Below are 19,515 nucleotides of genomic sequence, written 5' to 3'. Positions count from 1 at the left end.
ACATCCTTGGGAAAAGGGGAACAGATTTTGCATAAATGGTGGCTCTGACCCCGGAGGGGCCAACGGGGCGGGGTCCAATAGGGGAAATAGAGGTAATTCCTTTAAATTGCTACTAGTCATAAAGTTATGAATGGATTTGAACCCAATTTGGTCAGAAAGATTCTTGGGGGAAGGGGAACAGATTTTGCATAAATGGTGGCTCTGACCCCAAAGGGGCCAAAGGGGCGTGGCCCAATAGGGGAAATAGAGGTAATTCCTTTAAATCACTACTTGTTATGAATGGATTTGAATCCAATTTGGTCAGAAACATCCTTGGGGGAAGGGAAACAGATTTTGCATAAATGGTGGCTCTGACCCCAGAGGGGCCCGGGGGGGGGGGGGGGGGGGGGGGGGGGGGGGGGGAAATAGAGGTAATTCCATATAAAGCATTGTTTGAGATTTACAAATAAAACAAATTGAATATGAACATTATTTTGACATTTGGTGTAATCCAACCAGGTGAGCGATACAGGCCCCATGGGCCTCTTGTTAAAAATACATCAAGGATATTTAGTCGTGGGACGGGTCATAGTCGGGAGAGGCTACTTTCTTTTTATCTGACAAATATTTTTTGTGACCTACCCCCCTTTGAATAAAAGCTGATCATGAGCTCCCGGTAACAAAGGTAAGTTTTTTGTGTTCATTCTTTTGTAACATAGTAGAATATGTCGCTAAACATAAATATATACCTACTTCACAAGTCCTTTTCGGCTATTACGGTACTTTTCGGCTTTTACTCCAACGCAGAATTCATTTCGGTCCCCTTGCCAATGGCTTACATAAGTACGCCAAATCGTGACATTATGCATTGTATCTTGCATAATGACGTCATATAACATGACGGAGAGCTATACGCAAAATTTAGTTTTACCCATTGTTGTTTGTAAGCAGTATTCTGATTGGTGAAATCAGAAAAAGTGATATTTTTTCACTAGTGAAAAATATCAGCACTTTTATAAGTTAAAGGTTTCGATATTTCAATGCTAAAAACGCAATAAATATATCATTTTTTACAATGAAAAGTATACGAATGTTGTATTGATTATAACCAAGCTATTCGACTTGTCGCCTTTAGTGACATATTTATTAACTTTTTGCACCATTTATGATTTTGTTGAACATGTCCTAATTGAAATCATACTGTACTAATTAAATAAATGAAATGTTTGATCTGTGTTATTAACTGTTACATTGCAAAGTAAATGTCTGGGCATCCTTAGGATGTATTGTAATTCCGAAATCTGCCCTACAATGAAGAACTAACAGCTGATTCCAATTGACACTAGTATTTTATTGGGTTTGAATTTTATTAGAGGTGGAATATTTCAAATAGATATGAATATTGCGAATCTAAATTATTTCCTTTGGTACGTTCAGACTTTTTATTTCAAAATAACATTATAGGTAACGTTTCATATATAAAAAAAGTTATTGGTTTTGTGAAGGTTAATACCAGGATGTTTAACCCGAGAGAGGTTATATTACCCGAAGGCGGAAGCCGAAGGAAATCTCTGTTAATTGTATGAACGTAAACAAGTCAATAATTTGATAATATTCATTATTTGACATATACTGCATCCATGACTGACATTGTTATACACGTGCGTTTTGTACACTCCTTTTATGTCACATTTTAGTCCCCAAGGTGTGCCGTTATTAAAATACATAGTGACACTTGTTATCAATGTATTTTTGACGGAAAGGACCTGTATAGGCTTAGCCTGTTGTCCAATCCATTTTTATTTTTAGATTCTATCTCTATTATGAAATATTGTATGTAAATTATTTCAAATGTTTGATTGAAAAAACTATTTTGAAATGAAATAAATTTATTTAATACATGTATATGTGAGACTTTCCCCCTCCCTTCTTATAGTTGTAGGTTTGATTGATTTCTCCGATATTCCTTCTGGCTTTTTACACTTTCGTTCCTGGACATCACTGATGAGCGCTAGAAGGCCGGTACAATGGTATAGCATGGTGCTTATTCTTTAATTTTGGCAAACTTGGAACGTCTTACTAACTTGTGCGACTTTTGCTCCATTTTTTTTAACCTTAGAGTAAATCATCTTATAAGTCATCAGCTTTCTGCCTGTTTCTTGCAGTAGGAGTCTATAATGAATTTTTACTCATTTATCAAATACGGGCCATTATATTACCATCGGCTTGTTTACTTAGGTCTAAATCAATAAGACAAAATAATGTTGATATTGGTCGACGTCAGCTCCCATCAATGACAACAAGTGTCACAAACTTCTACAATAGTATCAACCTTTGGTTTCAAAGTCACAATACATTCCACTTAATGATCCACCATTTTCCTTTATTAATTACTAAAATTTAATTGACCCAAAGGAACGCTACAACTTATCTGTGGAGATATTTTATATACCCAGGAGTCTAATTTTACGTTTAATGGGTATGGAAAAGTATCAAACCAATTCAAGATGGTTATTGCCGGGTTGAACCACACAAATATCAAAAGGACCCCGTATTTTACATTATTTAGCGATATACAGTGTATCGATACATATTATATACTTCGGCATGTCAACAAGACTAATTCAGGTTCATACACATGGGTGATTATAACCAGTATATAAGTCCCTGGTCTACTCTGAGACACCATAGTACCGGTTGGTAGCTGGACGTGTCCGTAACTCTAAGTATGTCACTAGTAACCATACCATATTCATTTCTTATCGCTTTTATGGTTGTTGCTGTACAAGGAATGTCCTATTATGCCATTTTAAACGGCGCTAGTAATGACACATCATTGTTAGGACACACCGTTGGTGTTGACAAGCTCCCTAAATGTGCGAAACTTTGCGAAAACGAAGACTGTGCGTCATTTGCATACAATCAGCAGCAAAAATCATGCAAGTTTTATTCTTCAAGGCACATCCTGACTCCGGATCGTCCCACCGATGGATATACCTACTTTCAAAAGAGAGCAGAAGGTATATTATCGAGCATACATTTCTATCTTCTTAGGATCAGCTGTATAGCATAATAATGTTGAATTTCTAACACGAATAGATATCTAAAACAATTGCACAAAAATAGTCATGTTATATACAAAAATTGTTTGTTTGGACATGTAGTATCTTCAAATCACCAATGATTTGCTGTAGATGCTAACAGTTCTATGGAGTTACTTTGTGGTAAGATGTAGCATCGAATTATTCTAAGTCACCCAAATATGCATATTTTACCCTGAACTCTTTCAGAAGCGAGCAGATTGTTTTGTTGTTGTTGATGATGATGTTTGTTTTTTTGTTATACAAAGCAATGCATTTGGTGTAATATATTGTACAAGAAATAACTACTTTCAGAAGAGAGCACTTTTTCTAGTTGAAAAAAACAAACAATTTCATATATTATCAAACTTAATCCACATTGACATGTCGGTAAATGATTCTGTGTTTATATATCTTAGTTTCGGTTACAAATACATTCACTAAAATGCTATTAGTTTTAAAGAGGGCATACTGGTTTTTTTTTTACATTGTTCTATGGATGGTATATTAATGTATAAATGTCTTGTTATAAAGAGTTCAGAATGTCGTATACTGTAAACGTACGTATTTTAACGATAATCATATTTCAGCGCTTTTCGGGGTAATTTATCACTGTCAATCTGTCAAAACCTGGTAATGCACTAAAAATTGAGTGAGCCAAAATTGATACGTTTAAAGTAATCTATTGAAAGTATTTTTAGAATACAATAAACTATATTTCATAACAATTCTATCATCGCAGGGGAATCCACTAAATATAGGAGACTGGCTCAGACCTTTACTTTCAACGACAGAATCTGGACGGTAGGTAACTCCTGTGTAACGAAATGATACAGAGAAGACTTTTTATCATGTTTTGATTGATACACGCTCCGACGACAGTATGCAGACTTAGGAGAACACAATGTCATGGTAGGCATCAAACCACCTCTTGGTTTTTGAATATTTTTTCCTTTGAGATTGTGTCAACATGATTAAACAAAATACATTGTACAAGACAGAAGGAGAAATTTTCTCCACATTAATTAGTAGATATTTTAAGTAGTAACGGATTGTTTCACTTTCACCTTTGTTATATGTCTTCAAATATTTTAAAGTTTATTGCAATAATGCCTAAAACACAACATAATTTTGCGGAACATTACAGTATTTTGTTAACAATTTGCCATCACTTTACCAATTTGGGGATAACCTATGATTTCGTTATTAATTCATTACATGTACAATGAAATCACTAAATTCGTCTTGACATATAAACTTGTATCAACAGGTTATTCAAAAAAGATTTGATGGATCTTTGTCAATGAATCAGAACTGGGAGATGTACAAGAATGGATTTGGTAATACCACAGGGGAATACTGGATAGGTATGATAAAATATTTAAACGTTAATTGAACACATGTTATTCATAGAAAACAATGCGTCAGTATACGTCTTATATATATATAGATAACAATGTGTCGACATACGTCATATATATACAGACAACAATGTGTCAACACGTCTTTATTGTATATACAGACAATAATGAGTCAACATACGTCTGTATATACAGACAACAATGAGTCAGCGTACGTCATATATATACCGACAAGAATGTGTCAACATACGTCATATATAAACAAACAATAATGAGTCAACAAACGTCTTATATATATATAGACAATAATGTGTCAACACACGTCATATATATATACCGACAACAATGTGTCAACACACGTCATATATATATATAGACAATAATGTGTCCACATACTTCTTACATATACAGACAATAATGTGTCAACATAGTCTTATATATACAGACAACAATGTGTCAACATACGTCATATATATATACCGACAACAATGTGTCAACACACGTCATATATATATATAGCAGTGGCGTAGGAAGCGGGGGGCAGGGGGGGCAATTGCCCCCCCCCCACTTTTTTCAGTGGGGGGGCAAACATATCTTTTTGCCCCCCCCCCCCCCCCCCCCCCCCCCCCCCCCCCCCCCCCCACTTTTTGACATCCAAAATCTAAAAAAGGGGAAAAAACACGAATTTATATATTCATTTCGATAAATATCTGTATATTTTCGAACCGATAATGTTTTCTTGAAGGCAACGATAAAAACTGTATCTTGTACATCCGGAACATTCCGACCTTTATACTAGTATATCAATCCTCAGACCTGTGTGTCGGTCGTCTGCAATAGCCTGGTAAGTCAATATTTATATCTTAATACGAAATTTTGCTTAACTTCATCACATAGATTCAATAAGTTGATGATAATTGTTGAAGTTAATTGAGTTCATAATGAGAACAAGACAGAAACACAACATGAATAAAAATGCGCGGTTTTAACGTGAATGGAGTGATACTAATTACCGACAGGTACGAGGAAATACAAAAAAAAAATTCGTCTCGCGCCTACGGCGCTCGCTTTATCACTAAATTACTGCCCCCCCCCCCTTTCGATTGCAGATCCACAGGGGGCCCTCGCCACCCTGGGACCCGCTGGGCGGCCCCCAGACCTCTCGCAAAAAGGGGAAAAAAATCGGCTCGCGCCTACGGCGCTCGCATGATCACTTAATTACTGGACCCCCCTTTCGAAAACTCCTGGATCCGCGCCTGATTCCGAATTATTGGAAATGTGCTATATTCATTTTCGGCGAAGGGCTTAGACCCCCTTGAACCCCCTATAAGGGCGCTGCCCTGGACCCGCTGGGCGGCCCCTCAGACCCCTCGTAAAAAAAAAAAAAAAAAGGAAAAAAAATCGCGAGCAGTATTACTAAATTACTGGACCACCTGCTCTTTCGAAAATCCTGGCCGGGCCTGGTGATTCATGATTTGCGTAAATAACTTATTTTGTACTACATAAATTATCTAAATTATCATGGGATGTTGAAATGATAATTATTGCCTAATTTTGCGGAGATGGCATACGATTTGTTTAGTGCGTAAAATTTAAGGTTAAAAAAAATTTTGCCCCCCCACTTTTTGACGACTTCCTACGCCACTGTATATAGACAATAATGTGTCAACACACGTCATATATATACAGACAATAATGTGTCAACATACGTCTATATATATACCGATAATAATGAGTCAACATACGTCATATATATACAGATAAGGATGTGTCAAGAAACGTCTTATATATACAGAATGGTGTGTCAACATACGTCTTATATATACAGACAACAATGTGTCAACATACGTCATATATATATACAGACAATAATGAGTCAACGTAGGTCATATATATACCGACAACAATGAGTCAATATACGTCATATATATATACAGACAACAATGAGTCAGCGTACGTCATATATATACAGACAATATGACAACATACGTCATATATATACAGACAACAATGAGTAAACATACGTCTTATATATACAGACAACTATGTGTCAACATGCGTCTTTATATATACAGACAATAATGAGTCAACGTACGTCATATATATACAGACAACAATGAGTCAACAAACGTCTTATATATACAGACAACAATGAGTCAACATACGTCATATATATACAGACAACAATGTGTCAACATACGTCATATATATACAGACAATAATGAGTCAACATACGTCATATATATACAGACAACAATGAGTCAACATACGTCTTATATATACAGACAATAATGAGTCAACATACGTCATATATATACAGACAACAATGTATCAACATACGTCATATATTTACAGACAACAATGAGTCAACGTACGTCATATAAATACAGACAACAATGAGTCAACATACGTCTTATATATACAGACAACTATGTGTCGACATACGTCTTTTATATATACAGAGAACTATGTGTCGACATACGTCTTTTATATATACAGAGAACTATGTGTCAACATGCGTCTTATATATACAGACAACTATGTGTCAACATGCGTCTTTATATATACAGACAACAATGTATCAACGTACGTCATATATATACAAACAACAATGTGTTAACATACGTTTTATATATACAGAGAACTATGTGTCGACATACGTCTTATATATATAGACAACAATTAGTCAACGTACGTCATATATATACAGACAACAATGAGTCAACAAACGTCTTATATATACAGACAACAATGAGTCAACATACGTCATATATATACAGACAACAATGTGTCAACATACGTCATATATATACAGACAATAATGAGTCAACATACGTCATATATATACAGACAACAATGAGTCAACATACGTCTTATATATACAGACAATAATGAGTCAACATACGTCATATATATACAGACAACAATGTATCAACATACGTCATATATTTACAGACAACAATGAGTCAACGTACGTCATATAAATACAGACAACAATGAGTCAACATACGTCTTATATATACAGACAACTATGTGTCGACATACGTCTTTTATATATACAGAGAACTATGTGTCGACATACGTCTTTTATATATACAGAGAACTATGTGTCAACATGCGTCTTATATATACAGACAACTATGTGTCAACATGCGTCTTTATATATACAGACAACAATGTATCAACGTACGTCATATATATACAAACAACAATGTGTTAACATACGTTTTATATATACAGAGAACTATGTGTCGACATACGTCTTATATATATAGACAACAATTAGTCAACGTACGTCATATAAATACAGACAACAATTAGTCAATTAAATTATCAAATATATCCTATGAAGGATAAACTGTAGGGTAGTCTTTAAAATTGTCACGTGGTAAACTAGATTGAATATTAACAATCGCTAGAAGTACACTTTATACCAGATAAATATATTCAGGTGATTACTTCATACAGTAATATCGATAGTTTCTTTCTTCTAGGACTAGAGACTATGCATCAGGTTACATCTAGTAGCCCTCACTCCTTGCTGGTTTTGTTAGAGTCATGGACAGGCGTCCTGAAATACGCTCAGTACGATAGCTTCACCATCGCCTCAGAAAGTGACAAGTACCGCCTGGACGTCAGTGAATACAGCGGAACCGCCGGTAAGTAAAACATTGAAGTGGCATTATGTCAAGCTTGAACACAAAAGGTTCCGAATTGTATGAGGCAATATTTCATAGTTAAACTGTAAACATGGTTATTTTCGCGGGGTGTTAATTTCGCGATTTCAATATGTAAACTATACTCGTGGGGATAATTTTCGCGTTCGATTCACCTTCGTTTATATTTCGCGATTACGGAAATTGACATCAAAATAATACACATGAGGGATATTTTCGCGATCAAAAAGACTTAATTTCACCCTCGCGTAAATGTCCCACGTCTACAGTATACAGTTGTGAATAGCGATAACAGTATATTCCCACATCAGTGAATGGGTGTATGAAAGCTTAATAAAAAGAAGATAACTTCTTTAGAACAACTCCTTACTGAAAATCCAAATGAAATAGACATAACAGTATATATTGATGATACATAGTTATAACCAAGTTATTATCTCCATAGTGCATAATTTAAATTTAACAAAGTTAGATAAATTGTCATTAATTAAAAAAGATTATAATACAGAAAAAAAAATAATAAAAAAATAGAATAAATTAAAAGAAAAATTATAGTAAAAAATGAATAAATAAAAATAAAGTGTTAAGTGATATAATAATACAGCGACAAGCTAAATATATATTATGCGGTTGACAGTGTAGGTGCTTATGCATAGTGGTTGTGTCCACATTGTAAGCCTAAAGTACCAAAATTAATTCTTCATTTGGATTCAATGTTTCGTGATATTTCTTGGAAACCTTTGTAAGATTGACGTTACGTAAAACATAAAAATATTCTGTTTTGACTTGTTGAAATATTGCGCCACAAACTTTAATTTTCAATTTCTCGAAGATTATTCATTGGGAATCGAAAATGATAAATACTTACAAATATAAGCCACCTCGGTGCAGTTTCTGTCAGGGTCAAGTTAGGACATATTTTCCAATAAGATATTCTAAAAACGCAAAAAAAAAAAAAAGATACACTATAACATTGCATTCTCTCTGAACGATCACTTCAAAAGATTGTTATTCTGTGAAATATGTTCTCACAAAATTTCTAAAACTGCAAAAAATGTTGCATTTTGATGATTTGTAGATCGAGTATTATGGTAAGTCGTTATCAGACAAAAATTACAATATTAAACTAACAATACATCTTAACAAGATTTACTGATTTCTGTAAAGTGTGTAGGAACTTACGTATGGCCAATTACTCTGTAAAATTAAATGTACGTCCTCTTCGTGTTTTCTCTCCGCCCGTCCTTCGTCTCCATCCAGTAGAGGCCTAGTTTCAAACATGAAGTGATCGTTGGGACTTGGTTCAGTGGTTAAATATTTCCTGTAAACCATGTATAAAAATAACTTGTATTAATTGATATAAATGTATATCAACCAAAGCCACTATTTGTATTTTCATGGCACCACAGACGTCACACACGTTTGCCGCTATACATAACAATGATATATAACAGCCGAGGTCAAGGTCATCCGTAAAATCTCCACTTGAAATTGGCACTACATTATATAACATGAATATCACTATTATTTTAAAGTATTATTTCTTATCATTATACCGTTTGACCTTTATTTGAACGTGTGCCACTATGTTGAAGGTAATGGTTTCTAGCCTAGGCTTCATTAACCCTCTTTTACATAAATTAGGAGAATTCCTAATTAGATATTATGGCGTCCGTCTATGGTAATAATTCCTGGGCATTATGTAGACAGGACGCATGCGTCCAGGTGTAGTATCTATCAGTGTCGTTATGTTAAGCAGTTGTTTGTAATGTTTTTAAAAGATAAAACATTTTTACCATTGTATTGTTTTTTTTAATTTGTCTTCAACAGGAGATTGCCTTGGTACGAAAGGACATAATCAGATGATGTTCTCAACAAAGGATAATGACAATGACCTTACCCACAATTCCTGCGCTGATGCATTTAAATCTGGATACTGGTACGATCGCTGCACTTCCTGTAACATAAACGGTCCTATGAAACCAGACCCTGGACTAAATGAACGTGTTGCTATTGTTTGGCATACTTTTTCAAACAGGTTCATGCCACTGGGGAAAACAATGATGATGATGAGTCGCTTGCCGTAAATCATAAAGACTTTTGGTTTTACTTTGAATGCACCCCTGTTTTGTGTTAATGACTATGGACATATCAATACTAGATATCACCATACGGTAACATCCCTGTAGCGGTTAAAGAAGGGATGGCAACATGCAATGTATCGATACCACGGACTCCATGATGTCACGAACTGGATGATGTCACGAACTGGATGTTACAAATGGATGTCCATTTGATATAATATATGATCTGTTGAGTATATAGATTGTCAGATGTCTCTTTTTTCATTAAATTATTCATTTACACCGTTTTCGGTTTTGTTTTGTTTTAATGCATCCGTTTAGATACAGCAATGACGTTAAACACAAAGTATGCCGTGCTGAATTGAACCGTTATCATTCAGAAAAACATATTGTTTTCATTTCAGTCATTTATTCTACCACAATAGAAAAGCTGTTCTTAAGATGAATGGACATGTTTCGGGTCAAAATCGGATGTAATAAAATCTGACCATGACATACTCTACACTGAGTTTGACGTTTAGAATGGAAAAGAACCCGGAATCATATACCTCTACAACAAAGATAACTGGAACAACATCAGACACGATCTCACACCTCTAAAAACAAAAATTAACGAACAAACTAACAAAACAGTAGACTATCTATGGAACATGTGTAAAACTAAAAAGAAAATATAAACAAATAAACATGGGAAGCAAAATCAAACATGAAAATACAGAAATACAAACCAACAGAATTAGAACTACAAAAACAAACACTAAAAGCATACCTAATCTACATTGAGAAAAAAACAATAATAGACCTACCGATAGACGAAGACGGCTCACACTCACCTAGCAAAAAAAATAATCCAAAAAACTATTCTCCTACATAACAAGAGGCCCATGGGGCCTATATCGCTCACCTAGTTGGATATGACCAAATGTCAAAATAATGTTCATGTTCACTTTGTTTTATTTGTCAATCTCAAACAATGCTATATATAGTTATAGTGTGGGGATCCCAACTGCTTTAAAGAAATAACGAAGTCCAGACTCTCTAAAGTGTCTGAAAGACCTCAAGAATTGTTTTTAGAACATGCATTCATCACTTTATGACTAGTAGCGATTTAAATGAATTACGTTTAGTTCCCTATGGGGCCCTGCCCATTTGGCCCCTTGGGGGTCAAAGTCATCATTAATGCAAAATCTGTTTCCCTTCCCCAAAGATGTTTCTGACCAAATTGGGTAAAAATCCATTCATAACTTAATGACTAGTAGCGATTTAAAGGAATTACCTCTATATCCCCTATAGGGCCCCATCGGGGGCCAGAGTCACCCGTTATTCAAAATCTGTTTGCTTCCCCCCAAGGATGTTTCTGACCAAATTGGGTTCAAATCCATTCAAAACTTTATGACAAGTAGCGATTTAAAGGAATTACCTCTATTTCCCCTATTGGGCCCCGCCCCTTTGTCCCCTCGGGGGTCAGTCACCATTTATGCAAAATCTGTTCCCCTTTCCCCAAGGATGTTTCTTACTTAATTGGGTTCAAATACATTCATAGCTTTATGACAAGTAGCGATTTAAAGGAATTACCTCTATTTCCCCTATTGGGCCCCGCCCCTTTGGCCCCTGGGGTCAGAGTCACCATTTATACAAAATTTGTTCCCCTTCCCCCAAGGATGTTTCTGACTAAATTGGGTTCAAATCCATTCATAACTTTATGACTAGTAGCGATTTGAAGGTATTGCCTCAATTTCCCCTATTGGGCCCCGACCCTCCGGCCCCTTGGAGGTCAGAGTCACCATTTATGCAAAATCTGATCCCCTTCTGCCAAGGATGTTTCTGACCAAATTTGGTAAACATCCAACAAGAACTTTTCCACTAGTAGGGATTTGAAGTAAATGTTGACGGACGGACGGACGGACGACGGATGCCGCGTCATGACATAAGCTCATCTCTGAACGCCAACATTTTGAATTTACCTGTAGGGCAGTTTGTGTTGATAGTGATTATAGTCTTTTTCCTAAAAGGAGTCTCAATGCAACAAGTTATGTATACGTTTATTATGAAAGTGCTGTATATCTACAAACGAACACTACACGAATAATGATTGTATATAATATTGTAAATATGTTTTCTCTATACATTATGTTATGAAAAGAGAAATAAACCAATTTGAATTTGAATTTGAATGCCAACAGGTAAATTTACCTGTAAAAGTTACCTGTTGATACTACCTGTAGGTGAAATTAAGGATTTATAATAAAAAATCATGTATTTACATGTACATCAAAATATTTATTTTATTTGATAACTAATTTTTAGCTCACCTGGACCGAAGGTCCGGTGAGCTTATGTCATGGCGCAGCGTCCGTCGTCCGTCCGTCGTCCGTCCGTCCGTCCGTCCGTCGTCCGTCAACATTTGCTTCAAATCGCTACTAGTCAAAAAGTTCTTATTGGATTTTGACCAAATTTGGCCAGAAACATCCTTTGCAGAAGGGGAACAGATTTTGCATAAATGGTGACTCTGACCCCCGAGGGGCCAAAGGGGCGGGGCCCAATAGGGAAAATAGAGATAATTCCTTTAAATCGCTACTAGTCATAAAGTTATGAATGGATTTGAACCCAATTTGGTCTGAAACATCCTTGGGGTAAGGTAGCAGTGTACAGTAAAAATGCCAAATTCTGAAAAATATGGCACATGTTTTAGATATGTAAACATTGCCAGTTAACCTTACATATAACCTCTAATAAAGTATATATATTTGAAATCTGTACAACATTTGCAATTTTAATAGAGCTCTGAAGGATAAGTAAACTGATATTTTCTGTGATTTTTAGAGCTGTGAATACCATGGTAACAGCTTAAAAAATTCTCAAAAATTGCAAAATATTATGATATTTGACCCAAAATGGCACAATTCTCTACACAATTTTTTTTCTGAAACCTATTTAAAATTAACTATCTCTATCCCAAAGACAGAATTAATCTTGTTTGGACATATGTTGTAAATTAAGTTTTTCCGCTATCTTACCTTTTCTGTGGGCTTCCATTTTGCGCTGTAGGCAAAACTAAATTTCCTGTGTAAACACACGTTCGGAAAATCCGGATATTTAAAATCCGGAACCAATTTATTGATTTTTGTTTTAATAAATGTGAAGCCTGTATGTACTACTTCATACTGAATATACCAATTATAGTGTACATTTATTTTTTCATTTTTTATGCATATCATAATATAGGAGTTATTTCCTTAACAAAAAAATTGCCCATGGCCAGGCTGTCTTACTGTGGTGTGCTACCTAAGGGGAACAGATTTTGCATAAATGGTGACTCTGACCCCCGAGGGGCCAAAGGGGCTGGGCCCAATAGGGGAAATAGAGGTAATTCCTTTAAATCACTACTTGTCATTAAGTTATGAATGGATTTGAACCCAATTTGGTCTGAAACATCCTTTGGGGAAGGGGAACAGATTTTGCATAAATGGTGACTCTGACCCCCGAGGGGCCAAAGGGGCGGGGCCCAATAGGGGAAATAGAGGTAATTTCTTTGAATCGCTACTAGTCATAAAGTTATGAATGGATTTGAACCAAATTTAGTCAGTAACATCCTTGGGGGAAGGGGAACAGATTTTGCATAAATGGTGACTGTGACCCCCGAGGGGCCAAAGGAGCGGGGCCCAATAGGGGAAATAGAGGTAATTCCTTTAAATCGCTACTAGTCATAAAGTTATGAATGGATTTGAACCCAATTTGGTCAGAAACATCCTTGGGGGAAGTGGAACAGATTTTGCATAAATGGTGGCTCTGACCCCCGAGGGGCCAAAGGGGCGGGGCCCAATATGGGAAATGGAGGTAATTCATTTAAATCGCTACTAGTTATTAAGTTATGAATGGATTTGAACCCAATTTGGTCTGAAACATCCTTGGGAGAAGGGGAACAGATTTTGCATAAATGGTGACTCTGACCCCCGAGGGGCCAAAGGGGCTGGGCCCAATAGGGGAAATAGAGGTAATTCCTTTAAATCGCTACTAGTCATAAAGTTATGAATGGATTTGAACCCAATTTGGTCTGAAACATCCTTGGGGGAAGGGGAACAGCTTTTGCATAAATGGTGACTCTGACCCCCGAGGGGCCAAAGGGGCGGGGCCCAATAGGGGAAATAGAGGTAATTCCTTTGAATCGCTACTAGTCATAAAGTTAAGAATGGATTTGAACCAAATTTAGTCAGAAACATCCTTGGGGGAACGGGAACAGATTTTGCATAAATGGTGACTCTGACCCCCGAGGGGCCAAAGGAGCGGGGCCCAATATGGGAAATAGAGGTAATTCCTTTGAATCGCTACTAGTTATTAAGTTATGAATGGATTTGAACCCAATTTGGTCTGAAACATCCTTGGGGGAAGGGGAACAGATTTTGCATAAATGGTGACTCTGACCCTCGAGGGGCCAAAGGGGCGGGGCCCAATAGGGGAAATAGAGGTAATTCCTTTAAATCGCTACATGTCATTAAGTTATGAATGGATTTGAACCCAATTTGGTCAGAAACATCCTTGGGGGAAGGGGAACAGATTTTGCATTAATGGTGGCTCTGACCCCCGAGGGGCCAAAGGGATGGGGCCCAATATGGGAAATGGAGGTAATTCATTTAAATCGCTACTAGTTATTAAGTTATGAATGGATTTGAACCCAATTTGGTCAGAAACTTCCTTTGGGGAAGGGGAACAGATTTTGCATAAATGGTGACTCTGACCCCCGAGGGGCCAAAGGGGCGGGGCCCAATATGGGAAATAGAGGTAATTCCTTTGAATCGCTACTAGTCATAAAGTTATGAATGGATTTGAACCCAATTTGGTCTGAAACATCCTTTGGGGGAGGGGAACAGATTTTGCATAAATGGTGACTCTGACCCCCGAGGGGCCAAAGGGGCGGGGCCCAATAAGGGAAATAGAGGTCATTCCTTTAAATCGCTACTAGTCATAAAGTTATGAATGGATTTATCCCAATTTGGTCAGAAACATCCTGGCAGAAGGGGAACAGATTTTGCATAAATGGTGGCTCTGACCCCAAAGGGGCCAAAGGGGCGGGGCCCAATACAGGAAATAGAGGTAATTCCTTTGAATCGCTACTAGTCATAAAGTTATGAATGGATTTGAACCCAATTTGGTCAGAAACATCCTTGGGGGGAGGGGAACAGATTTTGCATAAATGGTGACTCTGACCCCAAAGGGGCCAAAGGGGCCAAAGGGGCGGGGCCCAATAGGGGAAATAGAGATAATTCCTTTAAATTGCTAATAAAGTGATGAATGCATGTTCTAAAAACAATTCTTGAGGACTTTCAGACCTTAGATAGTCTGGACTTCATTAATCTTTAAAGCAGTTCCGATTCCCACACTATAACCATATATAGCATTGTTTGAGATTTACAAATTTGGTCTAATTCAACCAGGTGAGCGATACAGGCCCCATGGGCCTCTTGTTCTAATTTAAAACGACATTACAATATTTTATGCATGAAAATTATCTTTATGTTCAAAATTATGATTTTATGTTATCTTATTAAAGTCTTAGAAAATCATTTATACTTATTTAAAAAAAACATATTTAGATAAATAGAATAGTTTTATTCTCTCGTTGCCACATTAATTATCGTATAGGCATATAGATAATTTGAATTAATTGAGACTATATATAATTATATATATATATATATATATCATTTCACTACTGATAATAAGTTCTAATGTAAAACCAGGTACACCTTTAATAACTACTAATTACTACTTTGGTCGCATGTTATTGACTACCTCTCACTACAGTACTTGAAAATTTGACAAATTACAAAGAGTAATATCTTCGATGTCACCAGAGTTGCAAACTCTACAGAAACGTTCACTTATGTCACAGAGTTTCAAAATTCAGAGTATATTCTACTCAAAGCAATTCTATTACGTTTTGGTGTATATTTATATTAATAATGTTGTAGTGATATATATATCATCTACTAAATGTCTATACAGATTACATTTTGAGGAATATTCTCTAATAATGTAAACATATCTTGCTGGCAATGTCAATAATATATTTTAATATCTCAATGCAGGTCTTAGTACTTAAAAGCTTGAACCAGAACTTAATTACGTTATAATAATGGGTATACACAATTGGGAGGAAAAACCAATTAAGTAAACTGTTCCATAACTTCTAGATTCTTTCCGTCAAAAAACATGCATTTCGTAAAAGGCCTCCATTTCCACCAGAGTCCAATACATTGTTAAAAATAGTAAGCAATGCTTGAATTAAAATGACACTAGCTTCCTTGTAATATTGAGACTCTCAATGCTGTGATAGAACTGTTAATTTTATTTGAGATAGATCATGGTCAAGCTCCAAAAACAGAGATCTATAGAATTGAATTGAATTGAATTGATAGTCAATGTCTACATGTAAATAAGTATGCTGCTGGTCATAATCAGACGGGTCAGGGTTAGTTGCTTAGCCATTAAAGTGATTATAAAAAATCTTCAAAAGTTGATGAATGTTTTTTTTTCTTGCATTCTTTTTTCTTTTTATTTTGTAAAAATAACGTGGATTGGTTTTCCGCAGGTGCTCCATCATATCTCCCTGAAACTTTCTATATTGCCTTTGTTGACCGGTACATGTGTGTCCATTCATTTTCAACTTTCTTTATGCACAGTTTTATTTAAGATATTTTGAATTTTTTCATGTAAGTTTTTATTTCAGATATGTTAACTTTTTCTATGTAAGGCTTTTTTATTATAGACATTTAATCATTTCCATTTGAATATGAACATACATTTTCCATTTATCATATTAATACATGTATGTATTTCCGAGATTAGTACTAATAAGATGTTTATGTGTACAATATCAATCAATGTATCTATATATGTCTTAGTGTTGGTATTGCTATTTAGTGCTATGATGGAACTGTAAGTGGCATATATAAGTACAATTATGAACAAATTCTGTTATTACATAGATAACATATTTGTTGCTATTTTTATTAACTATGTTCTATATTGCTCATTTTGTTGAATGCATGCATGTGTGTTCTAAGAAAATGGGAAAAAAGTAAATACAATTCTGCTGTTCTACTAAACAGACAGACATCATCATTATTGACTTTGCCAAAGCTTTTGACAAAGTCCCTCACAAATGACTTTAATACAAGCTTAAATACTGCTGGATAACAGGGAAAACACATGCTTAGGTTACAGACCTCCTCTCATCACGCACCCAAACAGTATTGTTTGGCCCCATCCTCTTCCTCATCTACATCAATGACTCTCAGGAATACAGTACATAGAGACTCTTTGCAGACATACGTTTGTTTTTGTTTAACGTCCTATTAACAGCCAGGGTCATTTAAGGACGTGCCAGGTTTTGGAGGTGGAGGAAAGCCGGAGTACCCGGGTAAAACCACCGGCCTACGGTCAGTACCTGGCAACTTCCCCACGTAGGTTTCAAACTCGCAACCCAGAGGTGGAGGGCTAGTGATAAAGTGTCGGGACACCTTAACCACTCGGCCACCGCGCCCCCTTGCAGACAACAGCATCATTTACATGACAATAAACAACAAAGACAGATGCACAATGGGAGCCAGACTGGCAGATGTAATTTCATCCCGACAATGCAACGTACTCAACATCAGACCGAAATACAATAAAATACATGCACCAAGACTATAACCACACATGACCAATCAAAACTCATTAAGATTATATTCCACGTGTGAAGCAAACGGAATGTTATTCAACAGTTGTGATGATTATGTCATGCCTTTGGAGTTCGAGTTCGATAACATCCATCTATTGTGGTAGAAATACATTTTGTCTGCTGATGAAATATTTTCTATACAATGAATGTGTTATTGCCATAGAACTTAAAAACATCAACAATCCCCGTGTGTATATATATAAAAATATTGACTATTAATTATTTACAGAATAGGTTCTTTCCGAAGATATCGATTTTAGTCAAGCTTCAATTCGCCACTCTCCAATGTTTGTATCATAGATATAAAAACAACAAATTAACCTTAGAACCGAATCGCAGTGTTCTTGTGGCTGATTAACCATCTATTGTCACCCCAGTAACACACTAGACGGGGCTAAAGCACAACCTCATTTAACTACAGTCACACTAGAGGAAATACCAACACTTCTCGCCCCGTTGACCATTTCTTGTCACCTTGGTCACAATAGAGAAAGTACCAACTTATCACACTGGTGACACTAGAGAAAATACCAATTCTTGTCACCCCGGTCACACCAGAGGGCGCTGATGCACGATATCTTGTAACCCCGATCATTACTATTGACGTTCCTTGATCGGAGTCCTGTTAAACAGCATACCTAACAGATACAAGAGATTTTGAGTAAGATACTATAATCACAACACAATCCTACCCAGAGTTGTCGTTCCTAGCGAGTGTAAGGAATGTTTAGGAAGTTCTTTAGAATGCCACATTCAAGCTTGCAATTTAAAAGTAATGTTTATTAGTGTACATGCCATGAACCACATCAACTAGGTATTGTTGATATTGTCAACACATTTAACCGTCTCCCAGCTGGCAGAGAAGTTAATGACGATCGCTGTACTTTCAGCGACAATGATACCATTAGACATTGTTTTATATAGATTGGTACTGTCAATAATACATGTGTTAAGTCCCGTTTGGCGGGGAAATAGCACTTTCCTCTTTTAATTATGGTACTTTTTTTATTTGAAATTCACACTTGCGATTTTAAATGGATACTAATTGCTATTAAAGTGAACTAGTACAGTTCAAGGTATGAATAAATGATGAAAACAAAACATTCATAGCTAAGGAAATTGCTTTTAATTGTGACAAGGGTCAACAACCAGGATTGACGATATGTGTATATATATATATGTTGGCTTTCCGACCATGAATTGACCTGTCACTTGTACATATATAATGCTGAAACGCCTCATCTATACATATTCAATAGCTTCCCCTCCACGAGATAGCTAAAAAAACAAAAACAACAACAAAAACTATGAAACAGGGAGAATACATTTATGACGTGTGCTCCAATATGAATCGCCTGATAAACAACATGCTTATTATACAGCTTACGAAAATGATTTTGTAAGTTGCCCCTGGTGGTAACGGTGTAAGTAAAGATCGAGGTATGCAATTGATGTTAATGTGGATTTAGTGCCTTGTTAAGGGTGTATCCCACCGACATGGTCAATAAAGGTATTTTATATTTTTAAGATAACACCTGGACAATATACCTGGGTAACTATTAGTGAAATTGAAGGACTTTGCTATGTTGAATCGTCCTAGAGCACCGACCC

General features: G+C 36.1%; 1 protein-coding gene across 2 annotated transcripts; it reads left to right on the top strand.

Annotated features, from left to right (window-relative positions):
• Nucleotides 1-432: 432 nt before the first annotated feature.
• Nucleotides 433-10,468, top strand: LOC117343664 (angiopoietin-related protein 6-like). 2 transcript variants are annotated; one of them, XM_033906121.1, is made up of 6 exons: nt 433-2,009; nt 2,938-2,999; nt 3,802-3,863; nt 4,330-4,426; nt 7,915-8,079; nt 9,928-10,468. In XM_033906121.1, the coding sequence occupies exons 1-6, from the start codon at nt 1,984-1,986 to the stop codon at nt 10,182-10,184; spliced, it is 669 nt and encodes a 222-aa protein (XP_033762012.1). In that variant the 5' UTR covers nt 433-1,983; the 3' UTR covers nt 10,185-10,468. The 2 variants fall into 2 exon arrangements, with proteins under 2 accessions (XP_033762012.1, XP_033762011.1); XM_033906120.1 differs by having other exon boundaries at nt 433-2,999.
• The last annotated feature ends 9,047 nt before the right edge of the window (nt 10,469-19,515 follow it).

This window comes from Pecten maximus, chromosome 15 (assembly GCF_902652985.1).
Source record: "Pecten maximus chromosome 15, xPecMax1.1, whole genome shotgun sequence".
Taxonomy (NCBI): Eukaryota; Metazoa; Mollusca; class Bivalvia; order Pectinida; family Pectinidae; genus Pecten; species Pecten maximus.
This window is presented reverse-complemented; position numbering and strand designations above follow the sequence as displayed.

Bases quoted from the DNA above. Each gene is read 5' to 3' on its own strand.
- LOC117343664 (XM_033906120.1), top strand. From the start codon at position 2,708: ATGTCACTAGTAACCATACCATATTCATTTCTTATCGCTTTTATGGTT. The intron at 3,864-4,329 runs GTAGGTAACTCC...TTGTATCAACAG, and splicing joins TCAACGACAGAATCTGGACG to GTTATTCAAAAAAGATTTGA. The intron at 8,080-9,927 runs GTAAGTAAAACA...TGTCTTCAACAG, and splicing joins TGAATACAGCGGAACCGCCG to GAGATTGCCTTGGTACGAAA.